General features: G+C 37.9%; 1 protein-coding gene across 1 annotated transcript; it reads right to left on the bottom strand.

Annotated features, from left to right (window-relative positions):
• Positions 1-14497: 14497 nt before the first annotated feature.
• On the bottom strand, positions 14498-18868 carry LOC120204269 (trafficking protein particle complex subunit 13-like). The gene is made up of 12 exons (XM_039204383.1): positions 18507-18868; positions 18330-18414; positions 17810-17940; positions 17618-17720; positions 17436-17450; positions 16962-17107; positions 16629-16824; positions 16314-16388; positions 16000-16116; positions 15282-15326; positions 14918-15016; positions 14498-14814 (listed from the first exon to the last, which is right to left on the bottom strand). Exons 1-12 carry the CDS (start codon positions 18794-18796, stop codon positions 14794-14796), a joined length of 1323 nt encoding a protein of 440 aa, XP_039060314.1. The 5' UTR covers positions 18797-18868; the 3' UTR covers positions 14498-14793.
• Positions 18869-20049: the final 1181 nt, after the last annotated feature.

Raw genomic sequence — 20049 nt, 5'->3', positions numbered from 1 at the left:
GTGGACCTCAAACCTGAGCAGAAGTTGAAGGGGGCCCTAACTATGTTGAAGAAAGAGAGCTTCAGATGGTGGCAATCAATTTCTGGTAGTATTTCGAGAAACCAGTTAACATGGGATCTTTTTAAGACGCGTTTCCGGAGTCGCTACATCGGAGAGAGATACCTACAGGAGCTACGTCAGGAGTTTCAGAATATGGAGCAGGGTAGCATGTCTGTTATGATTACGAGGTTGAGTTTATCCGATTGAGTCGTTATGCTCCTGGACTTGTTGAGACAGAGACAGATAAATGCTTGAGGTTCGAGAATGAACTCCGGTATGAAATCAGGAGCCGAGTTGCTACTCACCGGGAGAGGAATTTTGATGCCTTGGTTGAGATAGCCAAGACTGCTGAGGAAATAGATCGATTGGGTATGGAGCACAAGAGAGATAGTGATCGAGCTCAAACCCGATTCAGGAGACCTTCTGGTTCTAATTATTCATCTGCACACCCCAGTAAGAGAGGCAGGGGTGAATCTTTCCAGAGAGGTGGTACAAGTGCCAGGCCTGTGGCATCTGGTTCTTCAGCTGTTCAGTCTTCTAGACCTGTTGATTATGGGTCGCATCCATGTAATTATTATGGAAAACCTCATCCTGGGGAATAGAGGAGAAAATTGGGTACCTGTTTTAAATGTGGTTATGTTGACTATTTGGTAAAGGATTGTACATGGTCAGGTCCTACAGTTCAGACACCAGCTCGTACTCCTGCTAGTTCTCATAGTACTGTTCAGACTCCAGCAAGGGGTCTTACTCAGGAGAGAACACCTGGATCCGCTAGTATAGGCCTAGCATCTCAGAGTAGGGGTCCAGTCAGATATGAGCCAGACAACCTGCATTGGTTTACACTGTCAGACTTCGACAGGATCGCGATGGGCCTAATGTGACTGCATGTATTGTTACTATTCATTCAGTTCCCTACATTGTATTGTTTGATAGTGGTTCCACCAATTCCAATGTATCGCATTCCATTTATGAGGATCTAAATATTCCTGTTGAGAATACTGAGCATTCGGTGATAGTTCAAAGTCCCTTAGTCAAGTCCATAGTGTTGGATCGAATTTTTAGAGAATGTCCTATAGAGATCAATGGGGAGATTTTTCTGGCCGACCTGATGGAGTTACCCTTTGAAGAGTTTGATTTGATTCTTGGCGTAGATTGGTTGTGCAAACATTGAGTAAATATTGATTTTGAGACCAAGAGAGTTGTTCTGAAAACCCCAGATAATCGAAAGATTGTAATGATCGGAGAACGCCGTGGATTTCTGACGAATGTTGTGTCTGCTTTGGTAGCTGAGAATATGATCAGGAAGGGTTCTGAGGCATTTGTTGCTTATATTTTAGATACTAGGAGTTCTCAATTTGATATTGAAGGTATCCGCATTGTCAAGGAATTTCCTGATATTTTTCCCCATGAGTTACCTAGATTACCTTTGGATAGAGAATGCGAGTTTGAGATTGAAGTCTATTATGGTTCCACTCCGGTATCAATGGCTCCTTATCGTATGGCCCCAAAGGAGCTTAAAGAACTGAAAGTCCAACTCCAGGAGTTGTTGGACTGGGGATTTATTTGACCCAGTGTATCACCGTGGGGAGCCCCAGTTCTCTTTGTCAAGAATAAAGACGGGACATTGAGACTCTGTATTAATTATAAGAAACTGAACAAGCTCACGGTTAAAAACAAATATCCTCTGCTCAGGATCGATGATTTATTTGACCAATTTCGAGGGGCTTATATCTTTTCAAAGATAGACTTGAGATCTGGTTATTACCAACTTAAAGTGAAAGATTCTGATATCCCGAAGACAGCTTTCCGTACTCGGTATGGGCACTATGAGTTTTTAGTGATGTCATTCGGGTTAACAAATGCCCCTGCTGCTTTTATGGATCTGATGCATCGGGTGTTTCGACCTTATTTGGACCAGTTTGTAGTTGTGTTCATTGATAACATACTGGTGTATTCTAGAAGTGAAGCATAACATGATAAGCATTTAAGAATTGTTCTACAGACTCTAAGGGAGAATAAACTATACGCTAAGTTGAGCAAGTGTGAGTTCTGGCTCAGCAAAGTGACTTTTCTTGGACATATCGTCTCTGCTGATGGCATTCAGGTGGATCCGACCAAAGTGGAGGCTATTCTGAACTGGAAGCAACCCAAGAACGTCTCTGAGATCTGTAGTTTCTTGGGCTTAGCTGGTTACTACCGTCGTTTCGTTGAGGGGTTCTCCCTTATTGCAGCTCATCTGACTAAACTATTGAGGAAAGATGTTCCATTTGTCTGGTCTGATGACCAACAAGCTAGCTTTGTGAAAATGAAGACTGTTCTAACTCAAGCCCCAGTGTTGATTCAGCCTGAATCCGGGAAAGATTTTTCTGTCTACAGTTATGCTTCTCATTCTAGATTAGGATGTGTTTTGATGCAAGATGAGAAGGTTGTTGCTTATGCGTCACGTCAGTTAAAGCCGCATGAGCGTAACTATCCTACTCACGATATGGAGTTAGCTGCTGTGGTTTTTGCTTTAAAGATCTGGAGGGACTACCTCTACGGAGAAAAGTGTTATATCTATACTGATCATAAGAGTTTAAAGTATCTGATTACTCAAAAAGAATTGAATTTGAGACAACGTCGCTGGTTGGAGCTTCTAAAGGACTATAATTTTGAGATAGAATATCATCCAGGAAAGACTAATATAGTGGTCGATGCCTTGAGCCGTAAGGCGATATCAGATTTAAGAGCCTTATTCGCCAACTTAAGTTTATTTGATGATAATAGTCTGTTAGCAGAGTTCCAGATTAAACCTACTTTGGCCAAGGAGATTAAGGCCAAACAACTCCTTAATAGCTCATTGTTTCCCATTATTGAACAAGTTAAGCAGGGATCGAGTTCAGAGTATACTGTGGATAAGGATGGTATTTTGTGTTTTCATGGTCGTTACTGCGTCCCTAAAGATGATGAGTTGAGACGAGTTATTCTTCAGGAGGCTCATAGTAGTCCTTATGCTATGCACCCTGGTGGGGACAAAATGTACAATAATCTCAAGGAGCGCTACTTTTGGATTGGTATGAAAAAGAATATTTCAGATTTTGTGGCGAGGTGTTTGACTTGTCAGCAGGTTAAGGCATAACACTAGCATCCATCTGGATTGTTACAGTTAATTAAGATTCCTGAGTGGAAATGGGAGCGTATTACGATGGACTTCGTTACTGATCTTCCTCTGACTCCTTCCAAAAAGGATTCTATTTGGGTGATTGTTGATCGACTGACCAAGTCACCGCACTTTATCCCTATTCGAGTTAATTATTCTCTGGACAAACTGGCTAGATTGTATATTTCTGGGATCGTTAGACTTCATGGTGTTCCGTTGTCTATCATATCTGATAGAGATCCGAGGTTCACTTCCAGGTTCTGGAAGGCTTTGCACGAGGCTCTTGGTACTCGTTTGAATTTCAGTACAGCTTTTCATCCTCAGACTGATGGACAGTCTGAACGAGTTATTCAAGTGTTGGAGGATATGTTGTGGAGTTATGTGATTAATTTTCGTGGTAGTTGGGAAGATTTCTTGCCGTTAGCTGAGTTTGCTTACAATAATAGTTGCCAGGCAAAAATTCGTATGGCACCGTACGAGGCTCTGTATGGACGTAGATGTCGTACTCCTATTTGTTAGACAGAGTTGCATGATAGAAAAACTTTAGGTCCAGACTTGGTTCGAGAGATTGAAATACTGTCAGACTGATCTGTGATCGCTTAGGAGATGCATTTGATAGGCAGAAATCATAAGCAGATAAGCGACGTAAGGATATCGAGTTTGAGGTTGGAGATCAGGTTTTTCTCAAGGTATCTCCATGGAAGAAGGTATTGAGATTTGGACGTAGAGGTAAACTGAGTCCGCGATTTATTGGGCCGTATCGTATTCTGAAGAAAGTCAGACTTGTTGCTTATCAGCTTGAGTTGCCTCCTCAGCTCAGTCGTATTCATGATGTTTTTCATGTGTCTATGTTGAGGCGATACCGTCCAGATCCAGATAACATCATTCAAGTTGATGAGGTAGAGTTGAGACCTGATTTGTCATATGAGGAGGAGCCTATTCAGGTTTTAGAGAGAGATGAGCGAGTTCTTCAGAAACCAATTGCTCCCAAAGTTCCCTCCCCCAACCTCGATTTCGACGCATTCCGACCTCCGATCATTGTTTTGAAAACACCATCGTGTTCATCATCGAACGAGGAATAAATCCCTTAAGTTAATTGAAGTGAAACGTTGCCAAACGCCGTGAATTTCAAGTCAAAGCCTCGACGTTTTTTTTAGCATAACCGCCTAGAAAATCCTAAATTCATTGCCGATCGTTGCTCCGTTTTTGACACCTCCCGCACTATCGTGTTCCTTGTGTCGTTCCGAGTCCACCGGTGTCCTCATTGTCTTCGGCGGCGACGGTGCGTGTGGAGGTGAAGCGGTCAAAGTTTCCGATTTGTTGAAATCGAGCTCTACGCCGTTCAAAAATTTGAACCGAGCTTTGTAAGTATCTCGAAATCGCTCAAAATAATTTCTAGGAATTTTTCTGTGAATTTTACGCTGTTGGAAGAGCCCTCACGTGCCCCCACGCGCCGCCACTACGCGTGGGGAAGATTAAAATGACCGGTTTGACCGGTTTTTCAAAGGGATTGACCGATTTTGACCCGACCCGTTGCCCAACCCGACCCGTTGACCCGACCCGATCGTGGACCTGGTGCTATTTTAGTAATTAATTCGAAATGAGTGATATTTCAATAATTAATTTGAAATGGGTGTTATTTTAGTAATTAATTCGAAATGGGTGCTTTTTCAGTAATTAATTTGAAATGGGTGCTATTTTAGTAATTAATTCAAAATGGTGTTATTTTAGTAATTAATTTAAAATGTGTGCTATTTTAGTAATTAATTCAAAAATGTGCTATTTTTGTAATTATTTTAAAAATGGTGCTATTTCTATAAAATGATCGACAATTTATTGACCTTTTGACCAAAATTTTGACCGGCTTTGACCGGCTATTAAATGGTCATTAATCTTTTTTTAGTATCCCTATCATCATAGTTTTCAATGTTCCGAATCCGTTTTTGGGGTCCGTTTCACCAAATTCAAATTCAAAAGTCTTCAAATCGTGAGTCAAACCCGTTGACTTTGATTTTGACCAATAATTCAAATTTTCGAAAGATCATATTTTATGTATTTCGACGTCCTGAATATGAATCCGAAGTCCGTTTTACCAAATTCTGACCCAAAACCCCGAATCGAGCATGTGAAACCAAAAAGGCTTAGTATTTTGATTATTTATTTGAGATATGGTTAAGGAATTAATTAAGTAAGATATTTTATGAAGGTACTCGTGTTTCACCTGAGCGAGGACCAGTCAGGTCCGGTGTTTTCCGTTCGTCAGATCAGTTTGAACCACGTAATACAAGAATTACCCGTAGGTTTCCGTATATTATTTAAATAAAGATTAAGATTATTTATATTAGGATTCCAATATGGATTTTTTTCCGATTCGTAGGATCTAGCGCTGCAGCAGAGCGTGATCGACAGACCCAGTAATAGGCTTCCCTATCTGATTTCTCAGACTGTTACAGGTGTATTTCCTGAAGGTGTTATTTTAATGTGTTAAAATATCGGCATGAATACCATTTGTTTGATATATGATTTATGGCACACTTATTATATGATCTCTGGTTACGGTATATTTTTATACCTGATTTATGAATATTGCTTATCTGATATATAATTTATTGTACGTTAATGATTCGATTTTATTTGTTTTCTGTAATTCTGAATATGATTTCTAAGCATGAAACATTTCATGTTTTAAAGTATTAATCATTGTTTTCACTCGATGCATTCATGTTTAGCAATATCATTGGGGGGTATATGTTGGAGGAAGAATATATGCAGGCTCCTCAGTTTTGAGCTCAGGGCCTTACTGTTGTACCGGGGTTGTATGGTTATGGGAAACCTACACATTTGTTGTGATCGGATGGGGGTAGTGTTCATATTTCTTTAACGACATGCTTGCATAAATCGATTTTACTGAAATATTTTTATCAATATGTTTTTATATACACTGTAAGAAGAACACTGGGTTTTTTAGCTCATTCTGTAGTTTTACCCTTTTTCAGATAACAACAGACTGTAAGCTAGCAGATTTGGAATTAGGGAAGATCAACTACTTATTTTGTACGAACGTATATCTCTATATGTTTTTCAGTTGTGTTTGGTGACATGTATTTGCTATCGTTTTGGATATATATGTATTATTAATATTTTGTTCTATATTACATCTAATGTATTATAAATTGTTTTAAATATTAAAAAAATCTCTGAATGAGATATGTGACCACTTAGGTTTGAGTCTAACTTACAGACCGGGTTTGGGGGTTACAAGTATCAATATCCCCATCTGGTCAAATAGCGTATCTCAGTTAGCTAGTATCAATAATGAAGGGTCAGTATCAATATTCATTTTTTTGGATTACAAGGGAATATGATTACTGGGAATTTTGTATTTTGTGTTTGGTTGGTTTAGCAGGAATGTAAGATTACTGTGTTTGGTTAAAGGAATAAAAGATTATTGGAATATATATTTGACCAAATTGTCCTTATTATATATTTGTATAATATTACAAGATGAAAAATATTTATATATTTTCTTTAAAAAATTTAAATTCATAAATTTATATAATTTTTTACAAAATTAATAATATAAAAAAGGTTTAATGAAAGGATAAAATTCTATTTTAACCCTTGAACTTCATATAAAATTTTAATTATAGACTCTTTTTGTAAATCTAAAATAGTTTAAGGATAAACTTGTAATTTAACCTTCGTAGAATTTTTATTATTCAATGACAGAAGAAGGATATTTTTGGGAAAAATAAAATTTAAGGGCATTTTAGTCCAAAACGCCAGTAATGTTACAATACTTAAGGGAATAGAGGTAATGATATTCCCGGTAATATACCCCAAAAAATCCACTATTAGTAATAAAACATTACCGGGAATGACATTCCTGGCCAAACCAAACGGAGGAATGTGGATTCTATTCCCGAGGGAATCCCACATTTCCCCATCCAAATGCCCCCTTAGACAGTTACACATTACCCCTGAGGGTATGCTAGAATGTGTCACTGCACTACTCAAGGGTAACACCATTGATTAATGAGAGATAATAGAGTTGGTACTGGAGCCAGAGAGACCGACTTAGGAGATGCTTCTGGAGTAGTTTCGACAAAAATACATCGACGAGGCTTACACCGATGACATGAGGGAGTAATTTTTATAATTGGTCTAAGGTGACCTGCAGTGATGAAGTATGAAGGCGAGTTCCCCTGACTTAGAAGGTATGTGCCCGAGTTGATCCCCACCGAGGAACATCATTGTCGTAAGTCCAGAGAGGGCCTACATCTTGACATCCTGTCACACCTAGCAGCTGACCATCTCTGAGTTTTTACTAATTTATCCCACCGGGCTATGTCAATCGAAAGAATTTTGAACAGGAGGTCCAAGCAAGCTAGGGAATTAGAGGGGCAGATTAGGAGAGCCCTAGAGTTAGCAAGATCAGTTCAGACCCCGACCAAGAGGGCCAGAGATAGACAGAGTTCTGAGAGACCCTTAACAACATAGACAAGAATGGCCGAGCAGAGTTCTAATAGAGGAGGTAGATCATACTCCAGGAGGAGACCCTTGACGTTGGAGATAATTGCTAGCACTGATGGGTCGACCAGAGGCTTCACTCACCATGTTTATGACCAGTACGAAAAGAGAAACCTTGTAGTATGCCAACAGGGGTTTAGGGGTTGTTATAGTTACGTGCCTTGGGTCACTTTACCTGCGATTTCCTGGAGTCTCAAAGAGCGACTCTAGTAGTCACTCAAAGAATAACCCTATCTATTTAGAGGGGTCGAAGGCCAGAGAAGGGTGGTAGCACTGTGTTCGTGTTTCAGAGCATGAGACAGTCAGATCAGTGGCCAAAATAGAGCAGAGAGTAGCCTCCATACAATATGCAGTGAGAACCCGCGAGGAATACAATGCAACAAATATGATTTCAGGTATCTTCACAATATTTTCCATTTTAGTTACTGCATTGATAGATCTCAGTTCTACACACTCCTACCTTTGCTCTAACCTAGTTCAGGAGATAAGAATTCTAGCAGAAGACTTAGAGATAGGATTTAGGTATCGAGCCCTCTAGGTTTAGATGTTCTTGTGGATAGAATCTATAGGAGAAACCCAATGGAAATTCAGGGTCAAACCTTTACAACAGATTTAATGGAACTACCCTTCAGAGAGTTCAACATGATCATATGTATGGACTGGTTGTCTAAGCACGACGCCAGTTTGAAGTGCAAAGTTAGGCAGCTCAAGCTCAGGGCAGACGAATGCACCAAATTAGTAATGAATAGTAGGAATTCAAGTTAGTCAAGGTTAGTGTCCACCATAAGATCCCAGTGGATGATCGACTGGGGTTTTCAGGCCTTCTTGGCTTATGTGGTTGATACCTAAAAATCTCAGTTCCATCACCTTTGGATATCCGAACAGTGCAAGATTTTTTCAACGTGTTTTCAGAGGAATGTTCGGGTTTTTGGCCCGATCACGAGCTAGAATTTGGCATTGAGGTAATGTCTGGCGTAGCCCCGTTGTCTATTGCTTGCTACCTCATGGTACCAACAAAATTAAAAGAGTTAAAAACTCAGATTCAATAGTTGCTAGAGAAAGGTTTCATCTGACCAAGTATTTCCCCTTAGGGAGCGCCGATCCTATTCATGAAGAAAAATGGCGGGCCAATGAGATTGTGCATTGACTACATGTAGTTAAACAAGTTGACCATCAAGAACCGTTACCAACTGTCGAGGATAGATGATCTCTTTGACCAACTTAGAGGAGTGTGTGTATTTTTCAAGATTGACTTGAGGTCAGGGTATTATCAGTTGAAAGTCAAGGATACCTATGTAGCCAAAATAGCTTTCAGGATGAGGTACGGTCATTACAAGTTCCTAGTGATACCGTTTGGACTCACCAACGCCCCAACTGTATTCATAGACTTGGTGAATCAAGTTTTTTTAACCCTACTTGAATTAATTCGTAGTAGTGTTCATAGACGAAATCCTAGTATACTCTATCTCAAAAGAAGAGCATGATCAACATCTATGTATTATTCTTCAGACCCTCCGAGACTATCAACTACATGTCAAGTTTGGAAAGTGTGAGTTATGACTCTCAGATGTAGCATTTCTTGGGCATGTAGTATCAGTGGATGGCATCAAAGTTAACCCTAAGAAGATTCAGGCCATAGTTGAGTGGGAACCACCTAAGAACGTTTCAAAGGTATATAAATTCCTAAGTTTAGTCGGGTACTATCGTAGTTTAGTTCAGGGCTTTTCGATGATAGATGTCCCTTTGACTAAACTGCTTCAGAAAGGAGTTCCCCCTTTTTTGGGACAAGAAATGATAGAAAAGCTTTGATCGATTAAAGATCATTCTAACTAAAGCCCAAGTTTTGACTCAACCAGAGTCGGGTAAGGACTTCACAATTTTGAATGATGTCTCGTTGAATAGTCTTAGATGCGTCTTGATACAAGAAGACAAGGTGGTGGCCTACGTATCTTGTCAACTTAAACCCCATGATCATAATTATCCTACCCACGATCTTGAGCTACAACATTTGTGTTTGCCTTAAAGATTTGGCGACATTACTTGTTTGGTGAGAAATGTCACATCTTCACGGATCATAAAAGTCTTAATTATCAACTCACCTAGAATGATTTGAACCTAAAACAATATAGATGAGTTGAAATACTTAAGGATTATGACTGTGTAATATATTACCATTCGGAAAAGGCCAATATAGTGGCAGACGTATTGAGCAGAAAGTCAATGTTAGAGTTACGAGCCCTTCTGGCACGATTGAGTTTATCTAGTGACGATGGGTTGTTAACTGAATTACGAGTTAAACCATAATTGGTAAGTAGAGCCAAGAGATTATAGATTTGAAATGATCAGTTGAGAGCTCGGATTGAACAAGTCTGTTAGGGCGAAGTTCTGGATTTTGAGTTACGTGATAGAGATGTATTATACTTCAGAGGTCGACTGTGTGTGCACGCAGACGCTCAGTTGCATAGTAAGATTATCCATGAGGCACATTTCAATCCACTCTCAGTGTACCCAAGTAGTAATAAAATGTATCAACAGATTCGTAGATTATTTTGGTGGTCGGACATGAAAATAGAAGTGTCTGAGTTTGTCGCTAGATGTCTACTGTGTCAGTAGGATAAAATAGAGAACCACGTTCCTTTTGGTTTGCTTCAGCCCATTCAGATTCCTCAGTAGAAATGAGATAGAGTGACAATGCACTTTGTGATCGAGTTACAAATGACCAGATAGATGCAAGACGTAATTTGGGTCATAGTTAACCGTTTGACCAAATCAGCTCACTTCCTCCCTGTTAGGATGAATTACGCCCTAGAGAAATTAGCTCAGTTGTACATTCGAGAGATAGTGAGGTTTTACGGTATACCCAATTCCATCATATCAAATAGAGATCATTGCTTCACTTTTCATTTCTAGAAATCCCTTCATGAATATTTATGCACCAAATTAAATTTCAACATAACTTTTCATCCCCAGACAGACAGTCAGTCAGAATGTGTTATTCAGATCTTGGAGGATATGCTTAGGTGTACGGTTATAGATTTTGAGGGAAATTGGGAAGACCACTTACCTTTGGCAGAGTTTTCTTATAACAACAGTTTTCAGTCGAGTATTTAGATGACCCCGTATGAGGCCTTGTATAGGTGTAAGTGCATGACTCCGCTTTATTAGACGAAGCTTAATGAGGGTAAGATCGTAGGCCCAAACTTAATAAGTGAGAAATAGGAGAAAGTTCGATTGATTCATAACCAATTAAAGGAAGCCTAAGAAAAACAGAGGTCTTATGTAAACTTGAAGCATAAAGATGTGGAATCCACAGTTGGGGACAAGGTGTTCTTCAAGGTCTCCCCTTGGAAGAAAGTACTTCGCTTTGGGCGCAAAGGAAAGTTGACTTTGTGCTTTATAGGACCTTATAAATTATGATATGGCATGTAGGTTAGCCTTACCCTCAGTGTTGGAGTGCATTCATAATGTGTTACATGTATCTATGCTTAAAAGATATCATTTCGATCATTCTCATATCATACTCCTAGAACATATCTAAGTCAGCCTAGATATGACTTATTCAGAGGAGCCAGTTAGAATTCTAACAAGAGATGTGAGGGAATTAAAGAGTAAAAAGATTCATTTGGTTAAGGTGTTATAGAGGAACCATGACGTTGAGAAAGTGACTTGGAAAACCGAGGAGGACATGCAGCTCTGGTACCCTCACCTCCTTCTATCCAAGTAAATTTTGAGGACGAAATTTTCTATTAGGATGTGAGAGTTGTAACGTCTTGAATTCCAGGTTAAAAGTTTCAAGTTATTTCATTTTGGGCTTCGAATATAAACCACAGTTGTAGGAAGCCTTAACCCAAGAATAAGTGAAATTGGGATTGAATTAAGCCCAATAGTGAGTAAAGGGGTGCATTTTAGTTTGCATCTAAACTTAGAGGGACTGAGGGAGTAATATCTTTGTTCAAAAATTAAAGTTGAATCACCATTAAGAATTGTGATCTTACGTCTGTACTCACACTCTCTTTTTCACCATCTCCTTGTCTTATTCTCCTTCCACCTTAGAAACCATTGTTCTTTGTTCAAACTAAAGGCACCCACTTTGTAACTCTCCAACCCTCATCAAGAATTAGCAAGGTAAGTAACAAAATCTTTTCATTCCAAGCTTTAATTCATGCTCTCAATTGTGAGCTTTAGTGGAGAAAACAAATTTTGGGTTTAGTGAGAGTTTTAGAAACCAAGTGGTTTTAACTCGATTTTGGGAGATTGCAGCCCCCCTATAAACATTTTAAATCTTCCTCTAAGTTTCCCAACAACGATAGTAACTTATATGTTATTTTCATGTTAGTGAGAGAAGTGGGAGAAACCTTTCAAGTCAAGGGAAAAGAGAAACTAGTACATGATTAAGCTTTTGGGGATTTCCAGCAGCTTAAGGTTTTAAAGTAACTCACTCTTAACTCAACACTACTACATATAGCTCATTAGGTGAGTTTTAATTAGTTGCATGAGTTGGAACATGTTTATGGTAAATTGCATTATTGAATGTTTTAGTGTATTATAAAGCCTCTTTATGACCCATTTAATCATGCATAACACATTAATAACAGCTACGCACCTCAATGGGAAGTTTTTGGGCAAAAATGGCAACTTTCGTGGTCAAAATTGAGTATTTTTTAGCAGAGGTATCGGTACTAGAAGAACAATATCGATATTGTTCTTCAATCAGGAGTAAAACAATACAAATTTTATGAAGAAGTATCGATACCCACCAATGAGTATCGATACTGCAGGGTAGGTATCAGTACCCACAGGGTGGTATCGATACTGGGAACCACAAAATCATATTCCCGTAGTTAATTTTGGTACCGATACTCAAGAGAGTATCGATACCCAAGGTAGAGTATCAATACTCTTAATAAGAGTACTGATACTAAGCTAATTATTTCAAACATCGAACCTAAATTTGGTACCCATATCCTGGAAAGTATCGATATACCTATTTGGTCAAAAAATCTATCTTAATCATCTAGTATCGATATGCCCATTTGGTCAAACAACCTATCTCAATCATCTAGTATCGATATTAAAGGGTCGGTATCAGTACTCACTGGTATTTTTGGATTTTTAATCTAATGGTTAAGGTATTAGACGTGAGGGGCCCAAATAGATTAGTATGACAGTAAATAAAACTACAAGTGAGAATGGTAGTAAGTAACAGAATAGTAGAAACAGTAACAATTAGGATTACATAAAACTAGCGTTGCTTGACACTCCGGAAAAAGTCAGGACACACAAGTCTCCTTAGTAGATTTCAATAGTCAGTGGATTCAGGTCATTGCTAAGGCACCTTAATAGCCAACTGGGCGCATGTTCTCCAAGACTCGACGGAGTAAGTTGGATGGGTGTACGTTTTCGATGCAAAATTTTGGATCTCACCCCCAAGTACCTTCAGGTATTCTGACAGTACTAGATGGGTGCGTGAGCTCTGAGATGCATAATCCCTCAACTGCATCATGATGCCAGCCACAGATCAATAGAGCAGTAGTTACTCAGATTTACATACATGTGCCACCATCTAGTTCATCTAGCGATTGTATGTACTATAGTACAAATGTTAATGAGGCATTGAGCTCGTAAACTCAGCGTTCAAAATGTGTTTCTGTACGCATGTTCTAGGAGGCAGTTCGTGGGGAGTTATCTTCGGTAGATATTCAAGAGCATCAAATCAGTTCGGCCAGAGCACCCAGAGTACGTTCGAGACATTTAGAGGGCATGTACTATTTATGGACTTATATTGTATTCAGTCGTAACTTTATTTTTGTAAACTCAGTGTTGTATTGTTTTGAATATTTTGGGAGCTCCCCCGTATTTTGTAAACGACAACTTACCTTCGCTTATTACATATTGTGGATGAAATTTTATTAGATAATTGAATCAGTTTACAAATTTTAAAGAATTTATTTTTGAGTTTAATCACTTGGGTGGTCCCATGTGACATCATTATCCAGTGATCTCCGGATCGAACTAGATTATGTGTTACAATAATTCATCCAGAAAATTATAGTATCCCATTAATAAGAATTATACATCCAAACTTAAACAAAATAATAGAAACAATCCTTAAGTTTTAACAACATATGAAGTAATTTATATGGTATAAATTCAATATTTAAAATATTAAACTAGAAATTAATATTTAACTTATTTTTATCTATTTTTTTAATTCAACAAACTTAATAGAAATCATTTTAATTAAAATTATTAGTAAAATAAAATTTTAGTTACAATTGAAGGATGGAATGGGATATTTCCTATTAATTTAGTATGACACATTACCTCTTGAATGGTAAATAATAGTGCAATGCCCATTTTGTATCAAAATCTAAAATTTAATTTCTATTATTTAACTTTTGAAAGTTTGATGTTCAAAAAGACAATTTTAAAGTAGTTTAATGTCCTTTTATGAATTTTACCTAAAATATTTATTGATGAATTTCAATGTATGACATCATTCTAAAATATATAATAATTTAAAATTTTTAGAAAACGAATACTAAAACATTTAGGGAACGAATACCTCATTCCCGATCCATCCCTGTTTACATGATAGAATGAAATATAATCCATGAATCCTTGTGCCAAAGGCCCAAATTGAGCCAGAACCAGCTAACAAATGGGCTCTGCCTTTAGACACGAACGAGCCAACCCAAGGCTGGATATGTATTTGCTGCATTGGTATGACCGTCTTCAAAGCTTATAAAACAACAAAATACCAGTTCAAATCCTTAGGATGATCTTAAATGGTGTAAAGAGTACAGATTTCAATTTCGTAATGCTAGAAATAGACGTCAAGTTAAGCAAAGTACAACATCACAAAGCTTGCTTGTATCTAAATTATACAATACGATGGAAAAACATGGACCAGCCACCCTCCCTTTGCAACAGCAATATGATCGTAGTCGCAACGAATTATGCTAGCTTCTCCGTTGTCGCTCAATCTAATTAATGCAATGACACACATCAAAGCATGTTTTGCTTAGTCATTTGAGAGATGATTCTCTTCAGCAAGCCTTAACAATCAACAACTTTTTTATGTATCAATCAGACTCTACAAAGATCTGCAATGCAGTGAAAAGAATTCATCACAACTGATATTTATCGATTCGAGACCCAAGTAAACATCTTAGTCTGTTTGGTAAAACAAGCAAATATGATACCAACCTCCATATCTGGCAATGGGTCAAAAGTCTTCTTTTCTATAGTGTCGAATACTGTCACTCCGCTAATTTTCTGGATTCCGAGTTTGGTTGCAATCAAGTTCTGCGCATGTAAAACGAGTGAATTACAAATGAAGCAAAAACATAGACAAGTAATTGCAGATGGAATAGCAGCACAATCTGTGAAGTGTGAACAGAAATCCAACTGTCCATGGTAATTTATACAAGGGAGAAAAAGAGAATTAATAGCCATCAAATGATGCAATATTTTCCATTCGATAGTAAATGATTGCATGTTGGAGTTCAAACCAGAGCCTTAACCAAAACAACCAGATACAAAATGTATGGTCCAGAAATTTTCTTCATACCAGATGGAAATCACTGGAGCCGAATGCTCCCACCTGTGGCAATGCCTACACAAGCGTAAAATCTTTATTAACTATTGTTTTAAATCATATTTTTTATATGCTATATTAAAAAGAAAAGCATTACTACAAATGTTTATTTATGTTACTGAAGTAATAATATGCCTACTCAAAGACAAACCAAAGAAATTAATCCGAGTCATGTTCGAGGTTCAGCATTGCACAAAACATGCCACTACTTTGTAACCATACAAATTTGATCACAGGGAAAAAGAAATTTAAAACAGTGATATCTAAGACAAGAACCACTATCCTTTATTTTTTGTGTTGATTGGTTAGGTTGAAGTGATTCTCAGCTACCATGACAATTGCTGAATTGCACGCAATGAATTTCCATTACACCTTTAGCTTTAATACACAGATCTCACTCATGTTCCTCTTCATCAAGAAGCTCTAAGAATGTGTGGCTCAAAGGAGAAAAAACTACCAACCATTCGTGAATGCATTTAACGGTGAGACATCACTTTAGCATCCACCTACCACAAATCTCTATGAAGAACTTTTAAGAAAACAAGTTCAACTGTAAAAGACATATTCTAACCCATCACTTTCTAGCTCTCTATATAGAGGAAAACTTTGGATATATATCCACCAAAATACGCTATAATAGTTTGGGATATAAGCTAAAAAAATAATTTTGGTAGTCAACTAAATCAATTACCATAATCTGAAGACCATTAATCATAACATTCTTCTCCTCGTGTACACTATCTTTTGACAACCAGACCTCAAATGGGCCCAACTCCCTGTCTGTATAGTTCGTGAGATTCAGATGTACCTGCCAGTGGCTATGAAGTCAATTAACTTATTCAAAGAGTGCTGGAAAATAAAGTCAAGACTTAGAAGCAAAGAGAAACTCTAGGCAGGAAAAAAAAAAGCACAACAGAAAAGATCTTAAATTTTTTCATAAGAATGAAAAGAATTTGTTAAAAAAATTTGCCATAGTGCAAAACAAATGCAGATAGTAAAACATACCGAAAAGGACTTATCCAAATTGATTAGTGATGGAATCTCCAGAATTTGCAACTCAATTTCTTTGCGACTGATCGGCTGAGAAAGAGGAAAAGCATATCAGAATGAATTTGATTACTCCTTTTTAATTTTGTCCATTGAAAGTTATGCATATCTCAAACTTGCAAAATAAACAGAACACAGAGAATTCAACAGAGTTTTCCTTTTCCTTCTAAGAAAAAAGGAATAAAAATGAAATATTTGTTTCAGTATAGTACAGTTTTCACAAAACACAGCACAAAACTTAGTCTGCTAAAGCTGTAAGTATGTTTAACTTACTGCTCCAAGAATTTGCTGGGTTTGCAAGCGGCCAGGTTCACCCAAATTTTTACGCCATGTTATCTGAAGTTTACCAAGAATATTAGTCCCCTCTACCTTCATTTGTGCAGAGTCAGGCGAAGCAAATTTCAATTGATAAAGGTAATTGTGAATTCCCCCGCCAGATCTGATAAGAATAGGTGGCTTAAATATCTCTCTGCCAGCAAATGATAATCAGTTTTAGTTAATTACTCGAAAACAATAAGAATTCATAACTCAAAGGACTGCTCGGGCAAGCTACTAATAAAAGTAAAACTCGAAATTATACATCCATGTGATATATCCGTAACTTACCCAGTTGATGAACTATCTGCAGGATGGAGTTCATCAGGTTTTAGTACTGTAGCACTCCAGTGAGGAGCTGGTTCAAACTCAACTTGGTCCATATAAAGATTTGTTTTTGTATGATTCTCTATGCAAGCTTCTAAATAGGTAGTTTCCTGAGATAGAAAAATTCAGCTATTACAGAAGTATGAAAGCCCAAGTTGACTCACAACTTTTACAATTAATAAGGCTGGGGTGAATAATGAAGGACTGCCCTTGCCTTGCCCTCCCCTCGCACAATTCTCAGAGAAGGAGGATTAAAATACTGAAATTTTAATTTGACATCAATTTCATTACAAATCACATTTTAATTTATATATTTCAAGCCATATTTATCCCTTTTATTTCTATAGTTTGCGTGACATAAAAAGAATCTATTGAAGTAGCGTGAGTATCTAGGCTTCATAAACTTACATTAGATAATTCAAGTCAATCTCAACCTACCTTGACAGAGCGGACCTGCACAACAGAGATAAAAGCATTACAACTTTGAAAGGAAAAACCAAAGTTAAAGCAAAGAGAGAGTTTCAAATAACAAAGTTGAAGCAAAAAATTGCTCTGAAGCCAGCCAAGGGCAGCATAAACAAAATACAAATTCATTTCTTTATAAAGGCATGGAACAGTACCTTTGTCCTAACTGATAAAGGGTTTGCAACAACGAACTTGAAAAACTGTGGAAGATATTTTCTTTCTCCATCATTATCAATGTACAATGCAGTACAAACCAGCCTAAATTTTGTATCGCAACAAACAAAGATCAAGTTAGAGGGAAAATAATTAATAAAAGGAGACAGAAAAATGAATCAGCTACTGCATACGTATGAGCTCCAAGCTCCTTGACATCGTGTTCCACAATGAAATCATAACGCCCACCTGCACGTATGGATTCAACAGGTGATTTTGATGTGTCCAAGAGAAGGATCCTCTGCCTCTCTGTCTGAATTTCAGCCTACAATAAAACAAAGACTTCTCACTTCTGGAGATTTTGTAACAAACCAAACCAAATGTTCTTATCAAAAAAAAAAAAAAAAAACCAAATGTTTCAAGTGTAAATGTGTTTAAGCTTTGAACATCAAATGTAAACCTCAGTCCAGAATTTATCTCAGCATACATGAAATTAAATAAAATTAAAGGGGGGAATGATTTTTGATACTCAAACAATCTTGAGAAGAAGCACATGATCTAACCCTTTTTCCAGAATAGTAATACAAAAGCTTAGTCTAACTCAATTAAAGAGGGGAATAAAATGTCAATTATCAAATGCAACGGATAAACATTTGCAATCAACTAAAAATTGCGGTAAATACATTAAAAAATCAACAAATTAAACAAACTGACCTTAATAATGATGTCCCTAACTTCAACATTAGAGCTGTTATTGATACTAATATAGCTGCAGAATGTCTCCCCCAAATAAATCGCACTACACCAATTAATTAGAAAAGGTAAATAATAACTATATAAACCGAAATTAAAGAAATTTAGGGAAAAGGGAGAGTAAGGAAGTAGTGAGACCCGAAGGATTGAGGGAGGAGGAGGAGGCCAGAGAAGCCCATAGCATCAGATGGATGGTGCAGGTGGAATCGGTTGCCGTAAGTCAGATTGGACGAGTCCATGGACTTACTGAGTTGAGTAGACAAGAGCGGAGGGAGGTTGGCGGCTGCGAGTGGATCGTCGAAGTTGTCTTCGCCGACGAAGAGATCGGCGGGGTCGAGGCGGAAAGGAGGTTCGACGTGGAAAGATGGCTTGCAAAGCCGCATCACCCTGAAGGCGAGGGAGTGGCTTCCTTGTGGAGCCGTGCTCATGGCCGCTGTTGTCGGTGATTGAAGCTCTGGGAGACTATCAGTGAGAGATCGGACGATTTGGGATTAACTCTACCATAATTATCAAAGTCATTAGACTCTGGTAAAGCGGTACTCTTAATTAAGTGAATAAATGAACTATTAAATATAATTTTTAAAAATTATAAAATAAATATTTAAGCTGATTAAGTATTTAACTGTTATTTATTTATTTATAGGTCTCAAGCTTGAACCTTTATAATTCTACTTTTTTATAATATTTTATTTAAAAAATTACATTTTTTTAATTGAAAATACACTAAAAGGTTAAGCTATAGAAATATTAGCATAAAGATCAACCAGTGTAGCAACTTGATGAGGAGGGAAATCAAGGTAACAAATTCCGACAAGGTTTATAGGACCAAGATTGGTTTAAGCATCAACATCTGAGTTGCCTGATCGTGGAATCCAATAGATAAGAGTCTCCCAAGAGTGTCTCTGTCATGAAGCAATCGTTCGAACGAGTGGAACATGATTGTTTGAAGCATCGTGTCCATTAATGAGTTTGACTGCTTGAGCATAATCTGTCTGAACCACCACTCTCATGATTCTGTTAGACCAGACCATGCGCATGCCTCCAGAAATTGCCCATAATTCAACATTGAGGATGATTGAGAAACCTAGGTTCTGGCTGAAGCCAAATATCCATTTCCTTATGTGGTCACGTAAAACTCCACCTGCAACACCCATCATGGTTGTCGAAGATACACTGCCATCACAGCCCAAACAATACCAATCAAGGATTGGTTCAGGCCACCCATGCAGATTATGGGAAGAAAGAACCGTGGTAGTAGCAGATGTGAAATATTGCATCCATGCGCAGGCACGTCAAAAGAGGTCGTGAATATCTTGGGTTTCACTAGTGAAAACCTCTTCATTCATTCTCTTCCATATTAACCAAAGGAACGAGATGAACAAGACATGCCATGGAGTAACATGCCAAGGCCGGATGCTTGTGTCTTTCATGTTGGAAGCAAGCCAGGAACCAAGATCCATACTGGAGAGGTTTGATAGCGTGTGAGAGATAATGCCTAGCCAAAAGGATTTCACCTGAGGGCAATCACGAAGGACATGAAGAGCATTTTCATTTGAATCATGACAAGAGTGGCAAGACGGATTTGTAGTTAGGTTTTGTCGAAAACGTTCATTGTTTGTCATTAGAAGGATCAAGAGCCATGCGAAGAGACGGATGCGTTGGGGTACGGGGAGTGACCAAA

The sequence above is a fragment of the Hibiscus syriacus genome, unplaced genomic scaffold, assembly GCF_006381635.1.
Source record: "Hibiscus syriacus cultivar Baekdansim isolate YM2019G1 unplaced genomic scaffold, ASM638163v2 tig00010533_pilon, whole genome shotgun sequence".
Lineage (NCBI taxonomy): Eukaryota > Viridiplantae > Streptophyta > Magnoliopsida > Malvales > Malvaceae > Hibiscus > Hibiscus syriacus.
The sequence above is the reverse complement of the archived record's forward strand: the minus strand, read 5'-3'. Positions and strand labels throughout refer to the sequence as shown.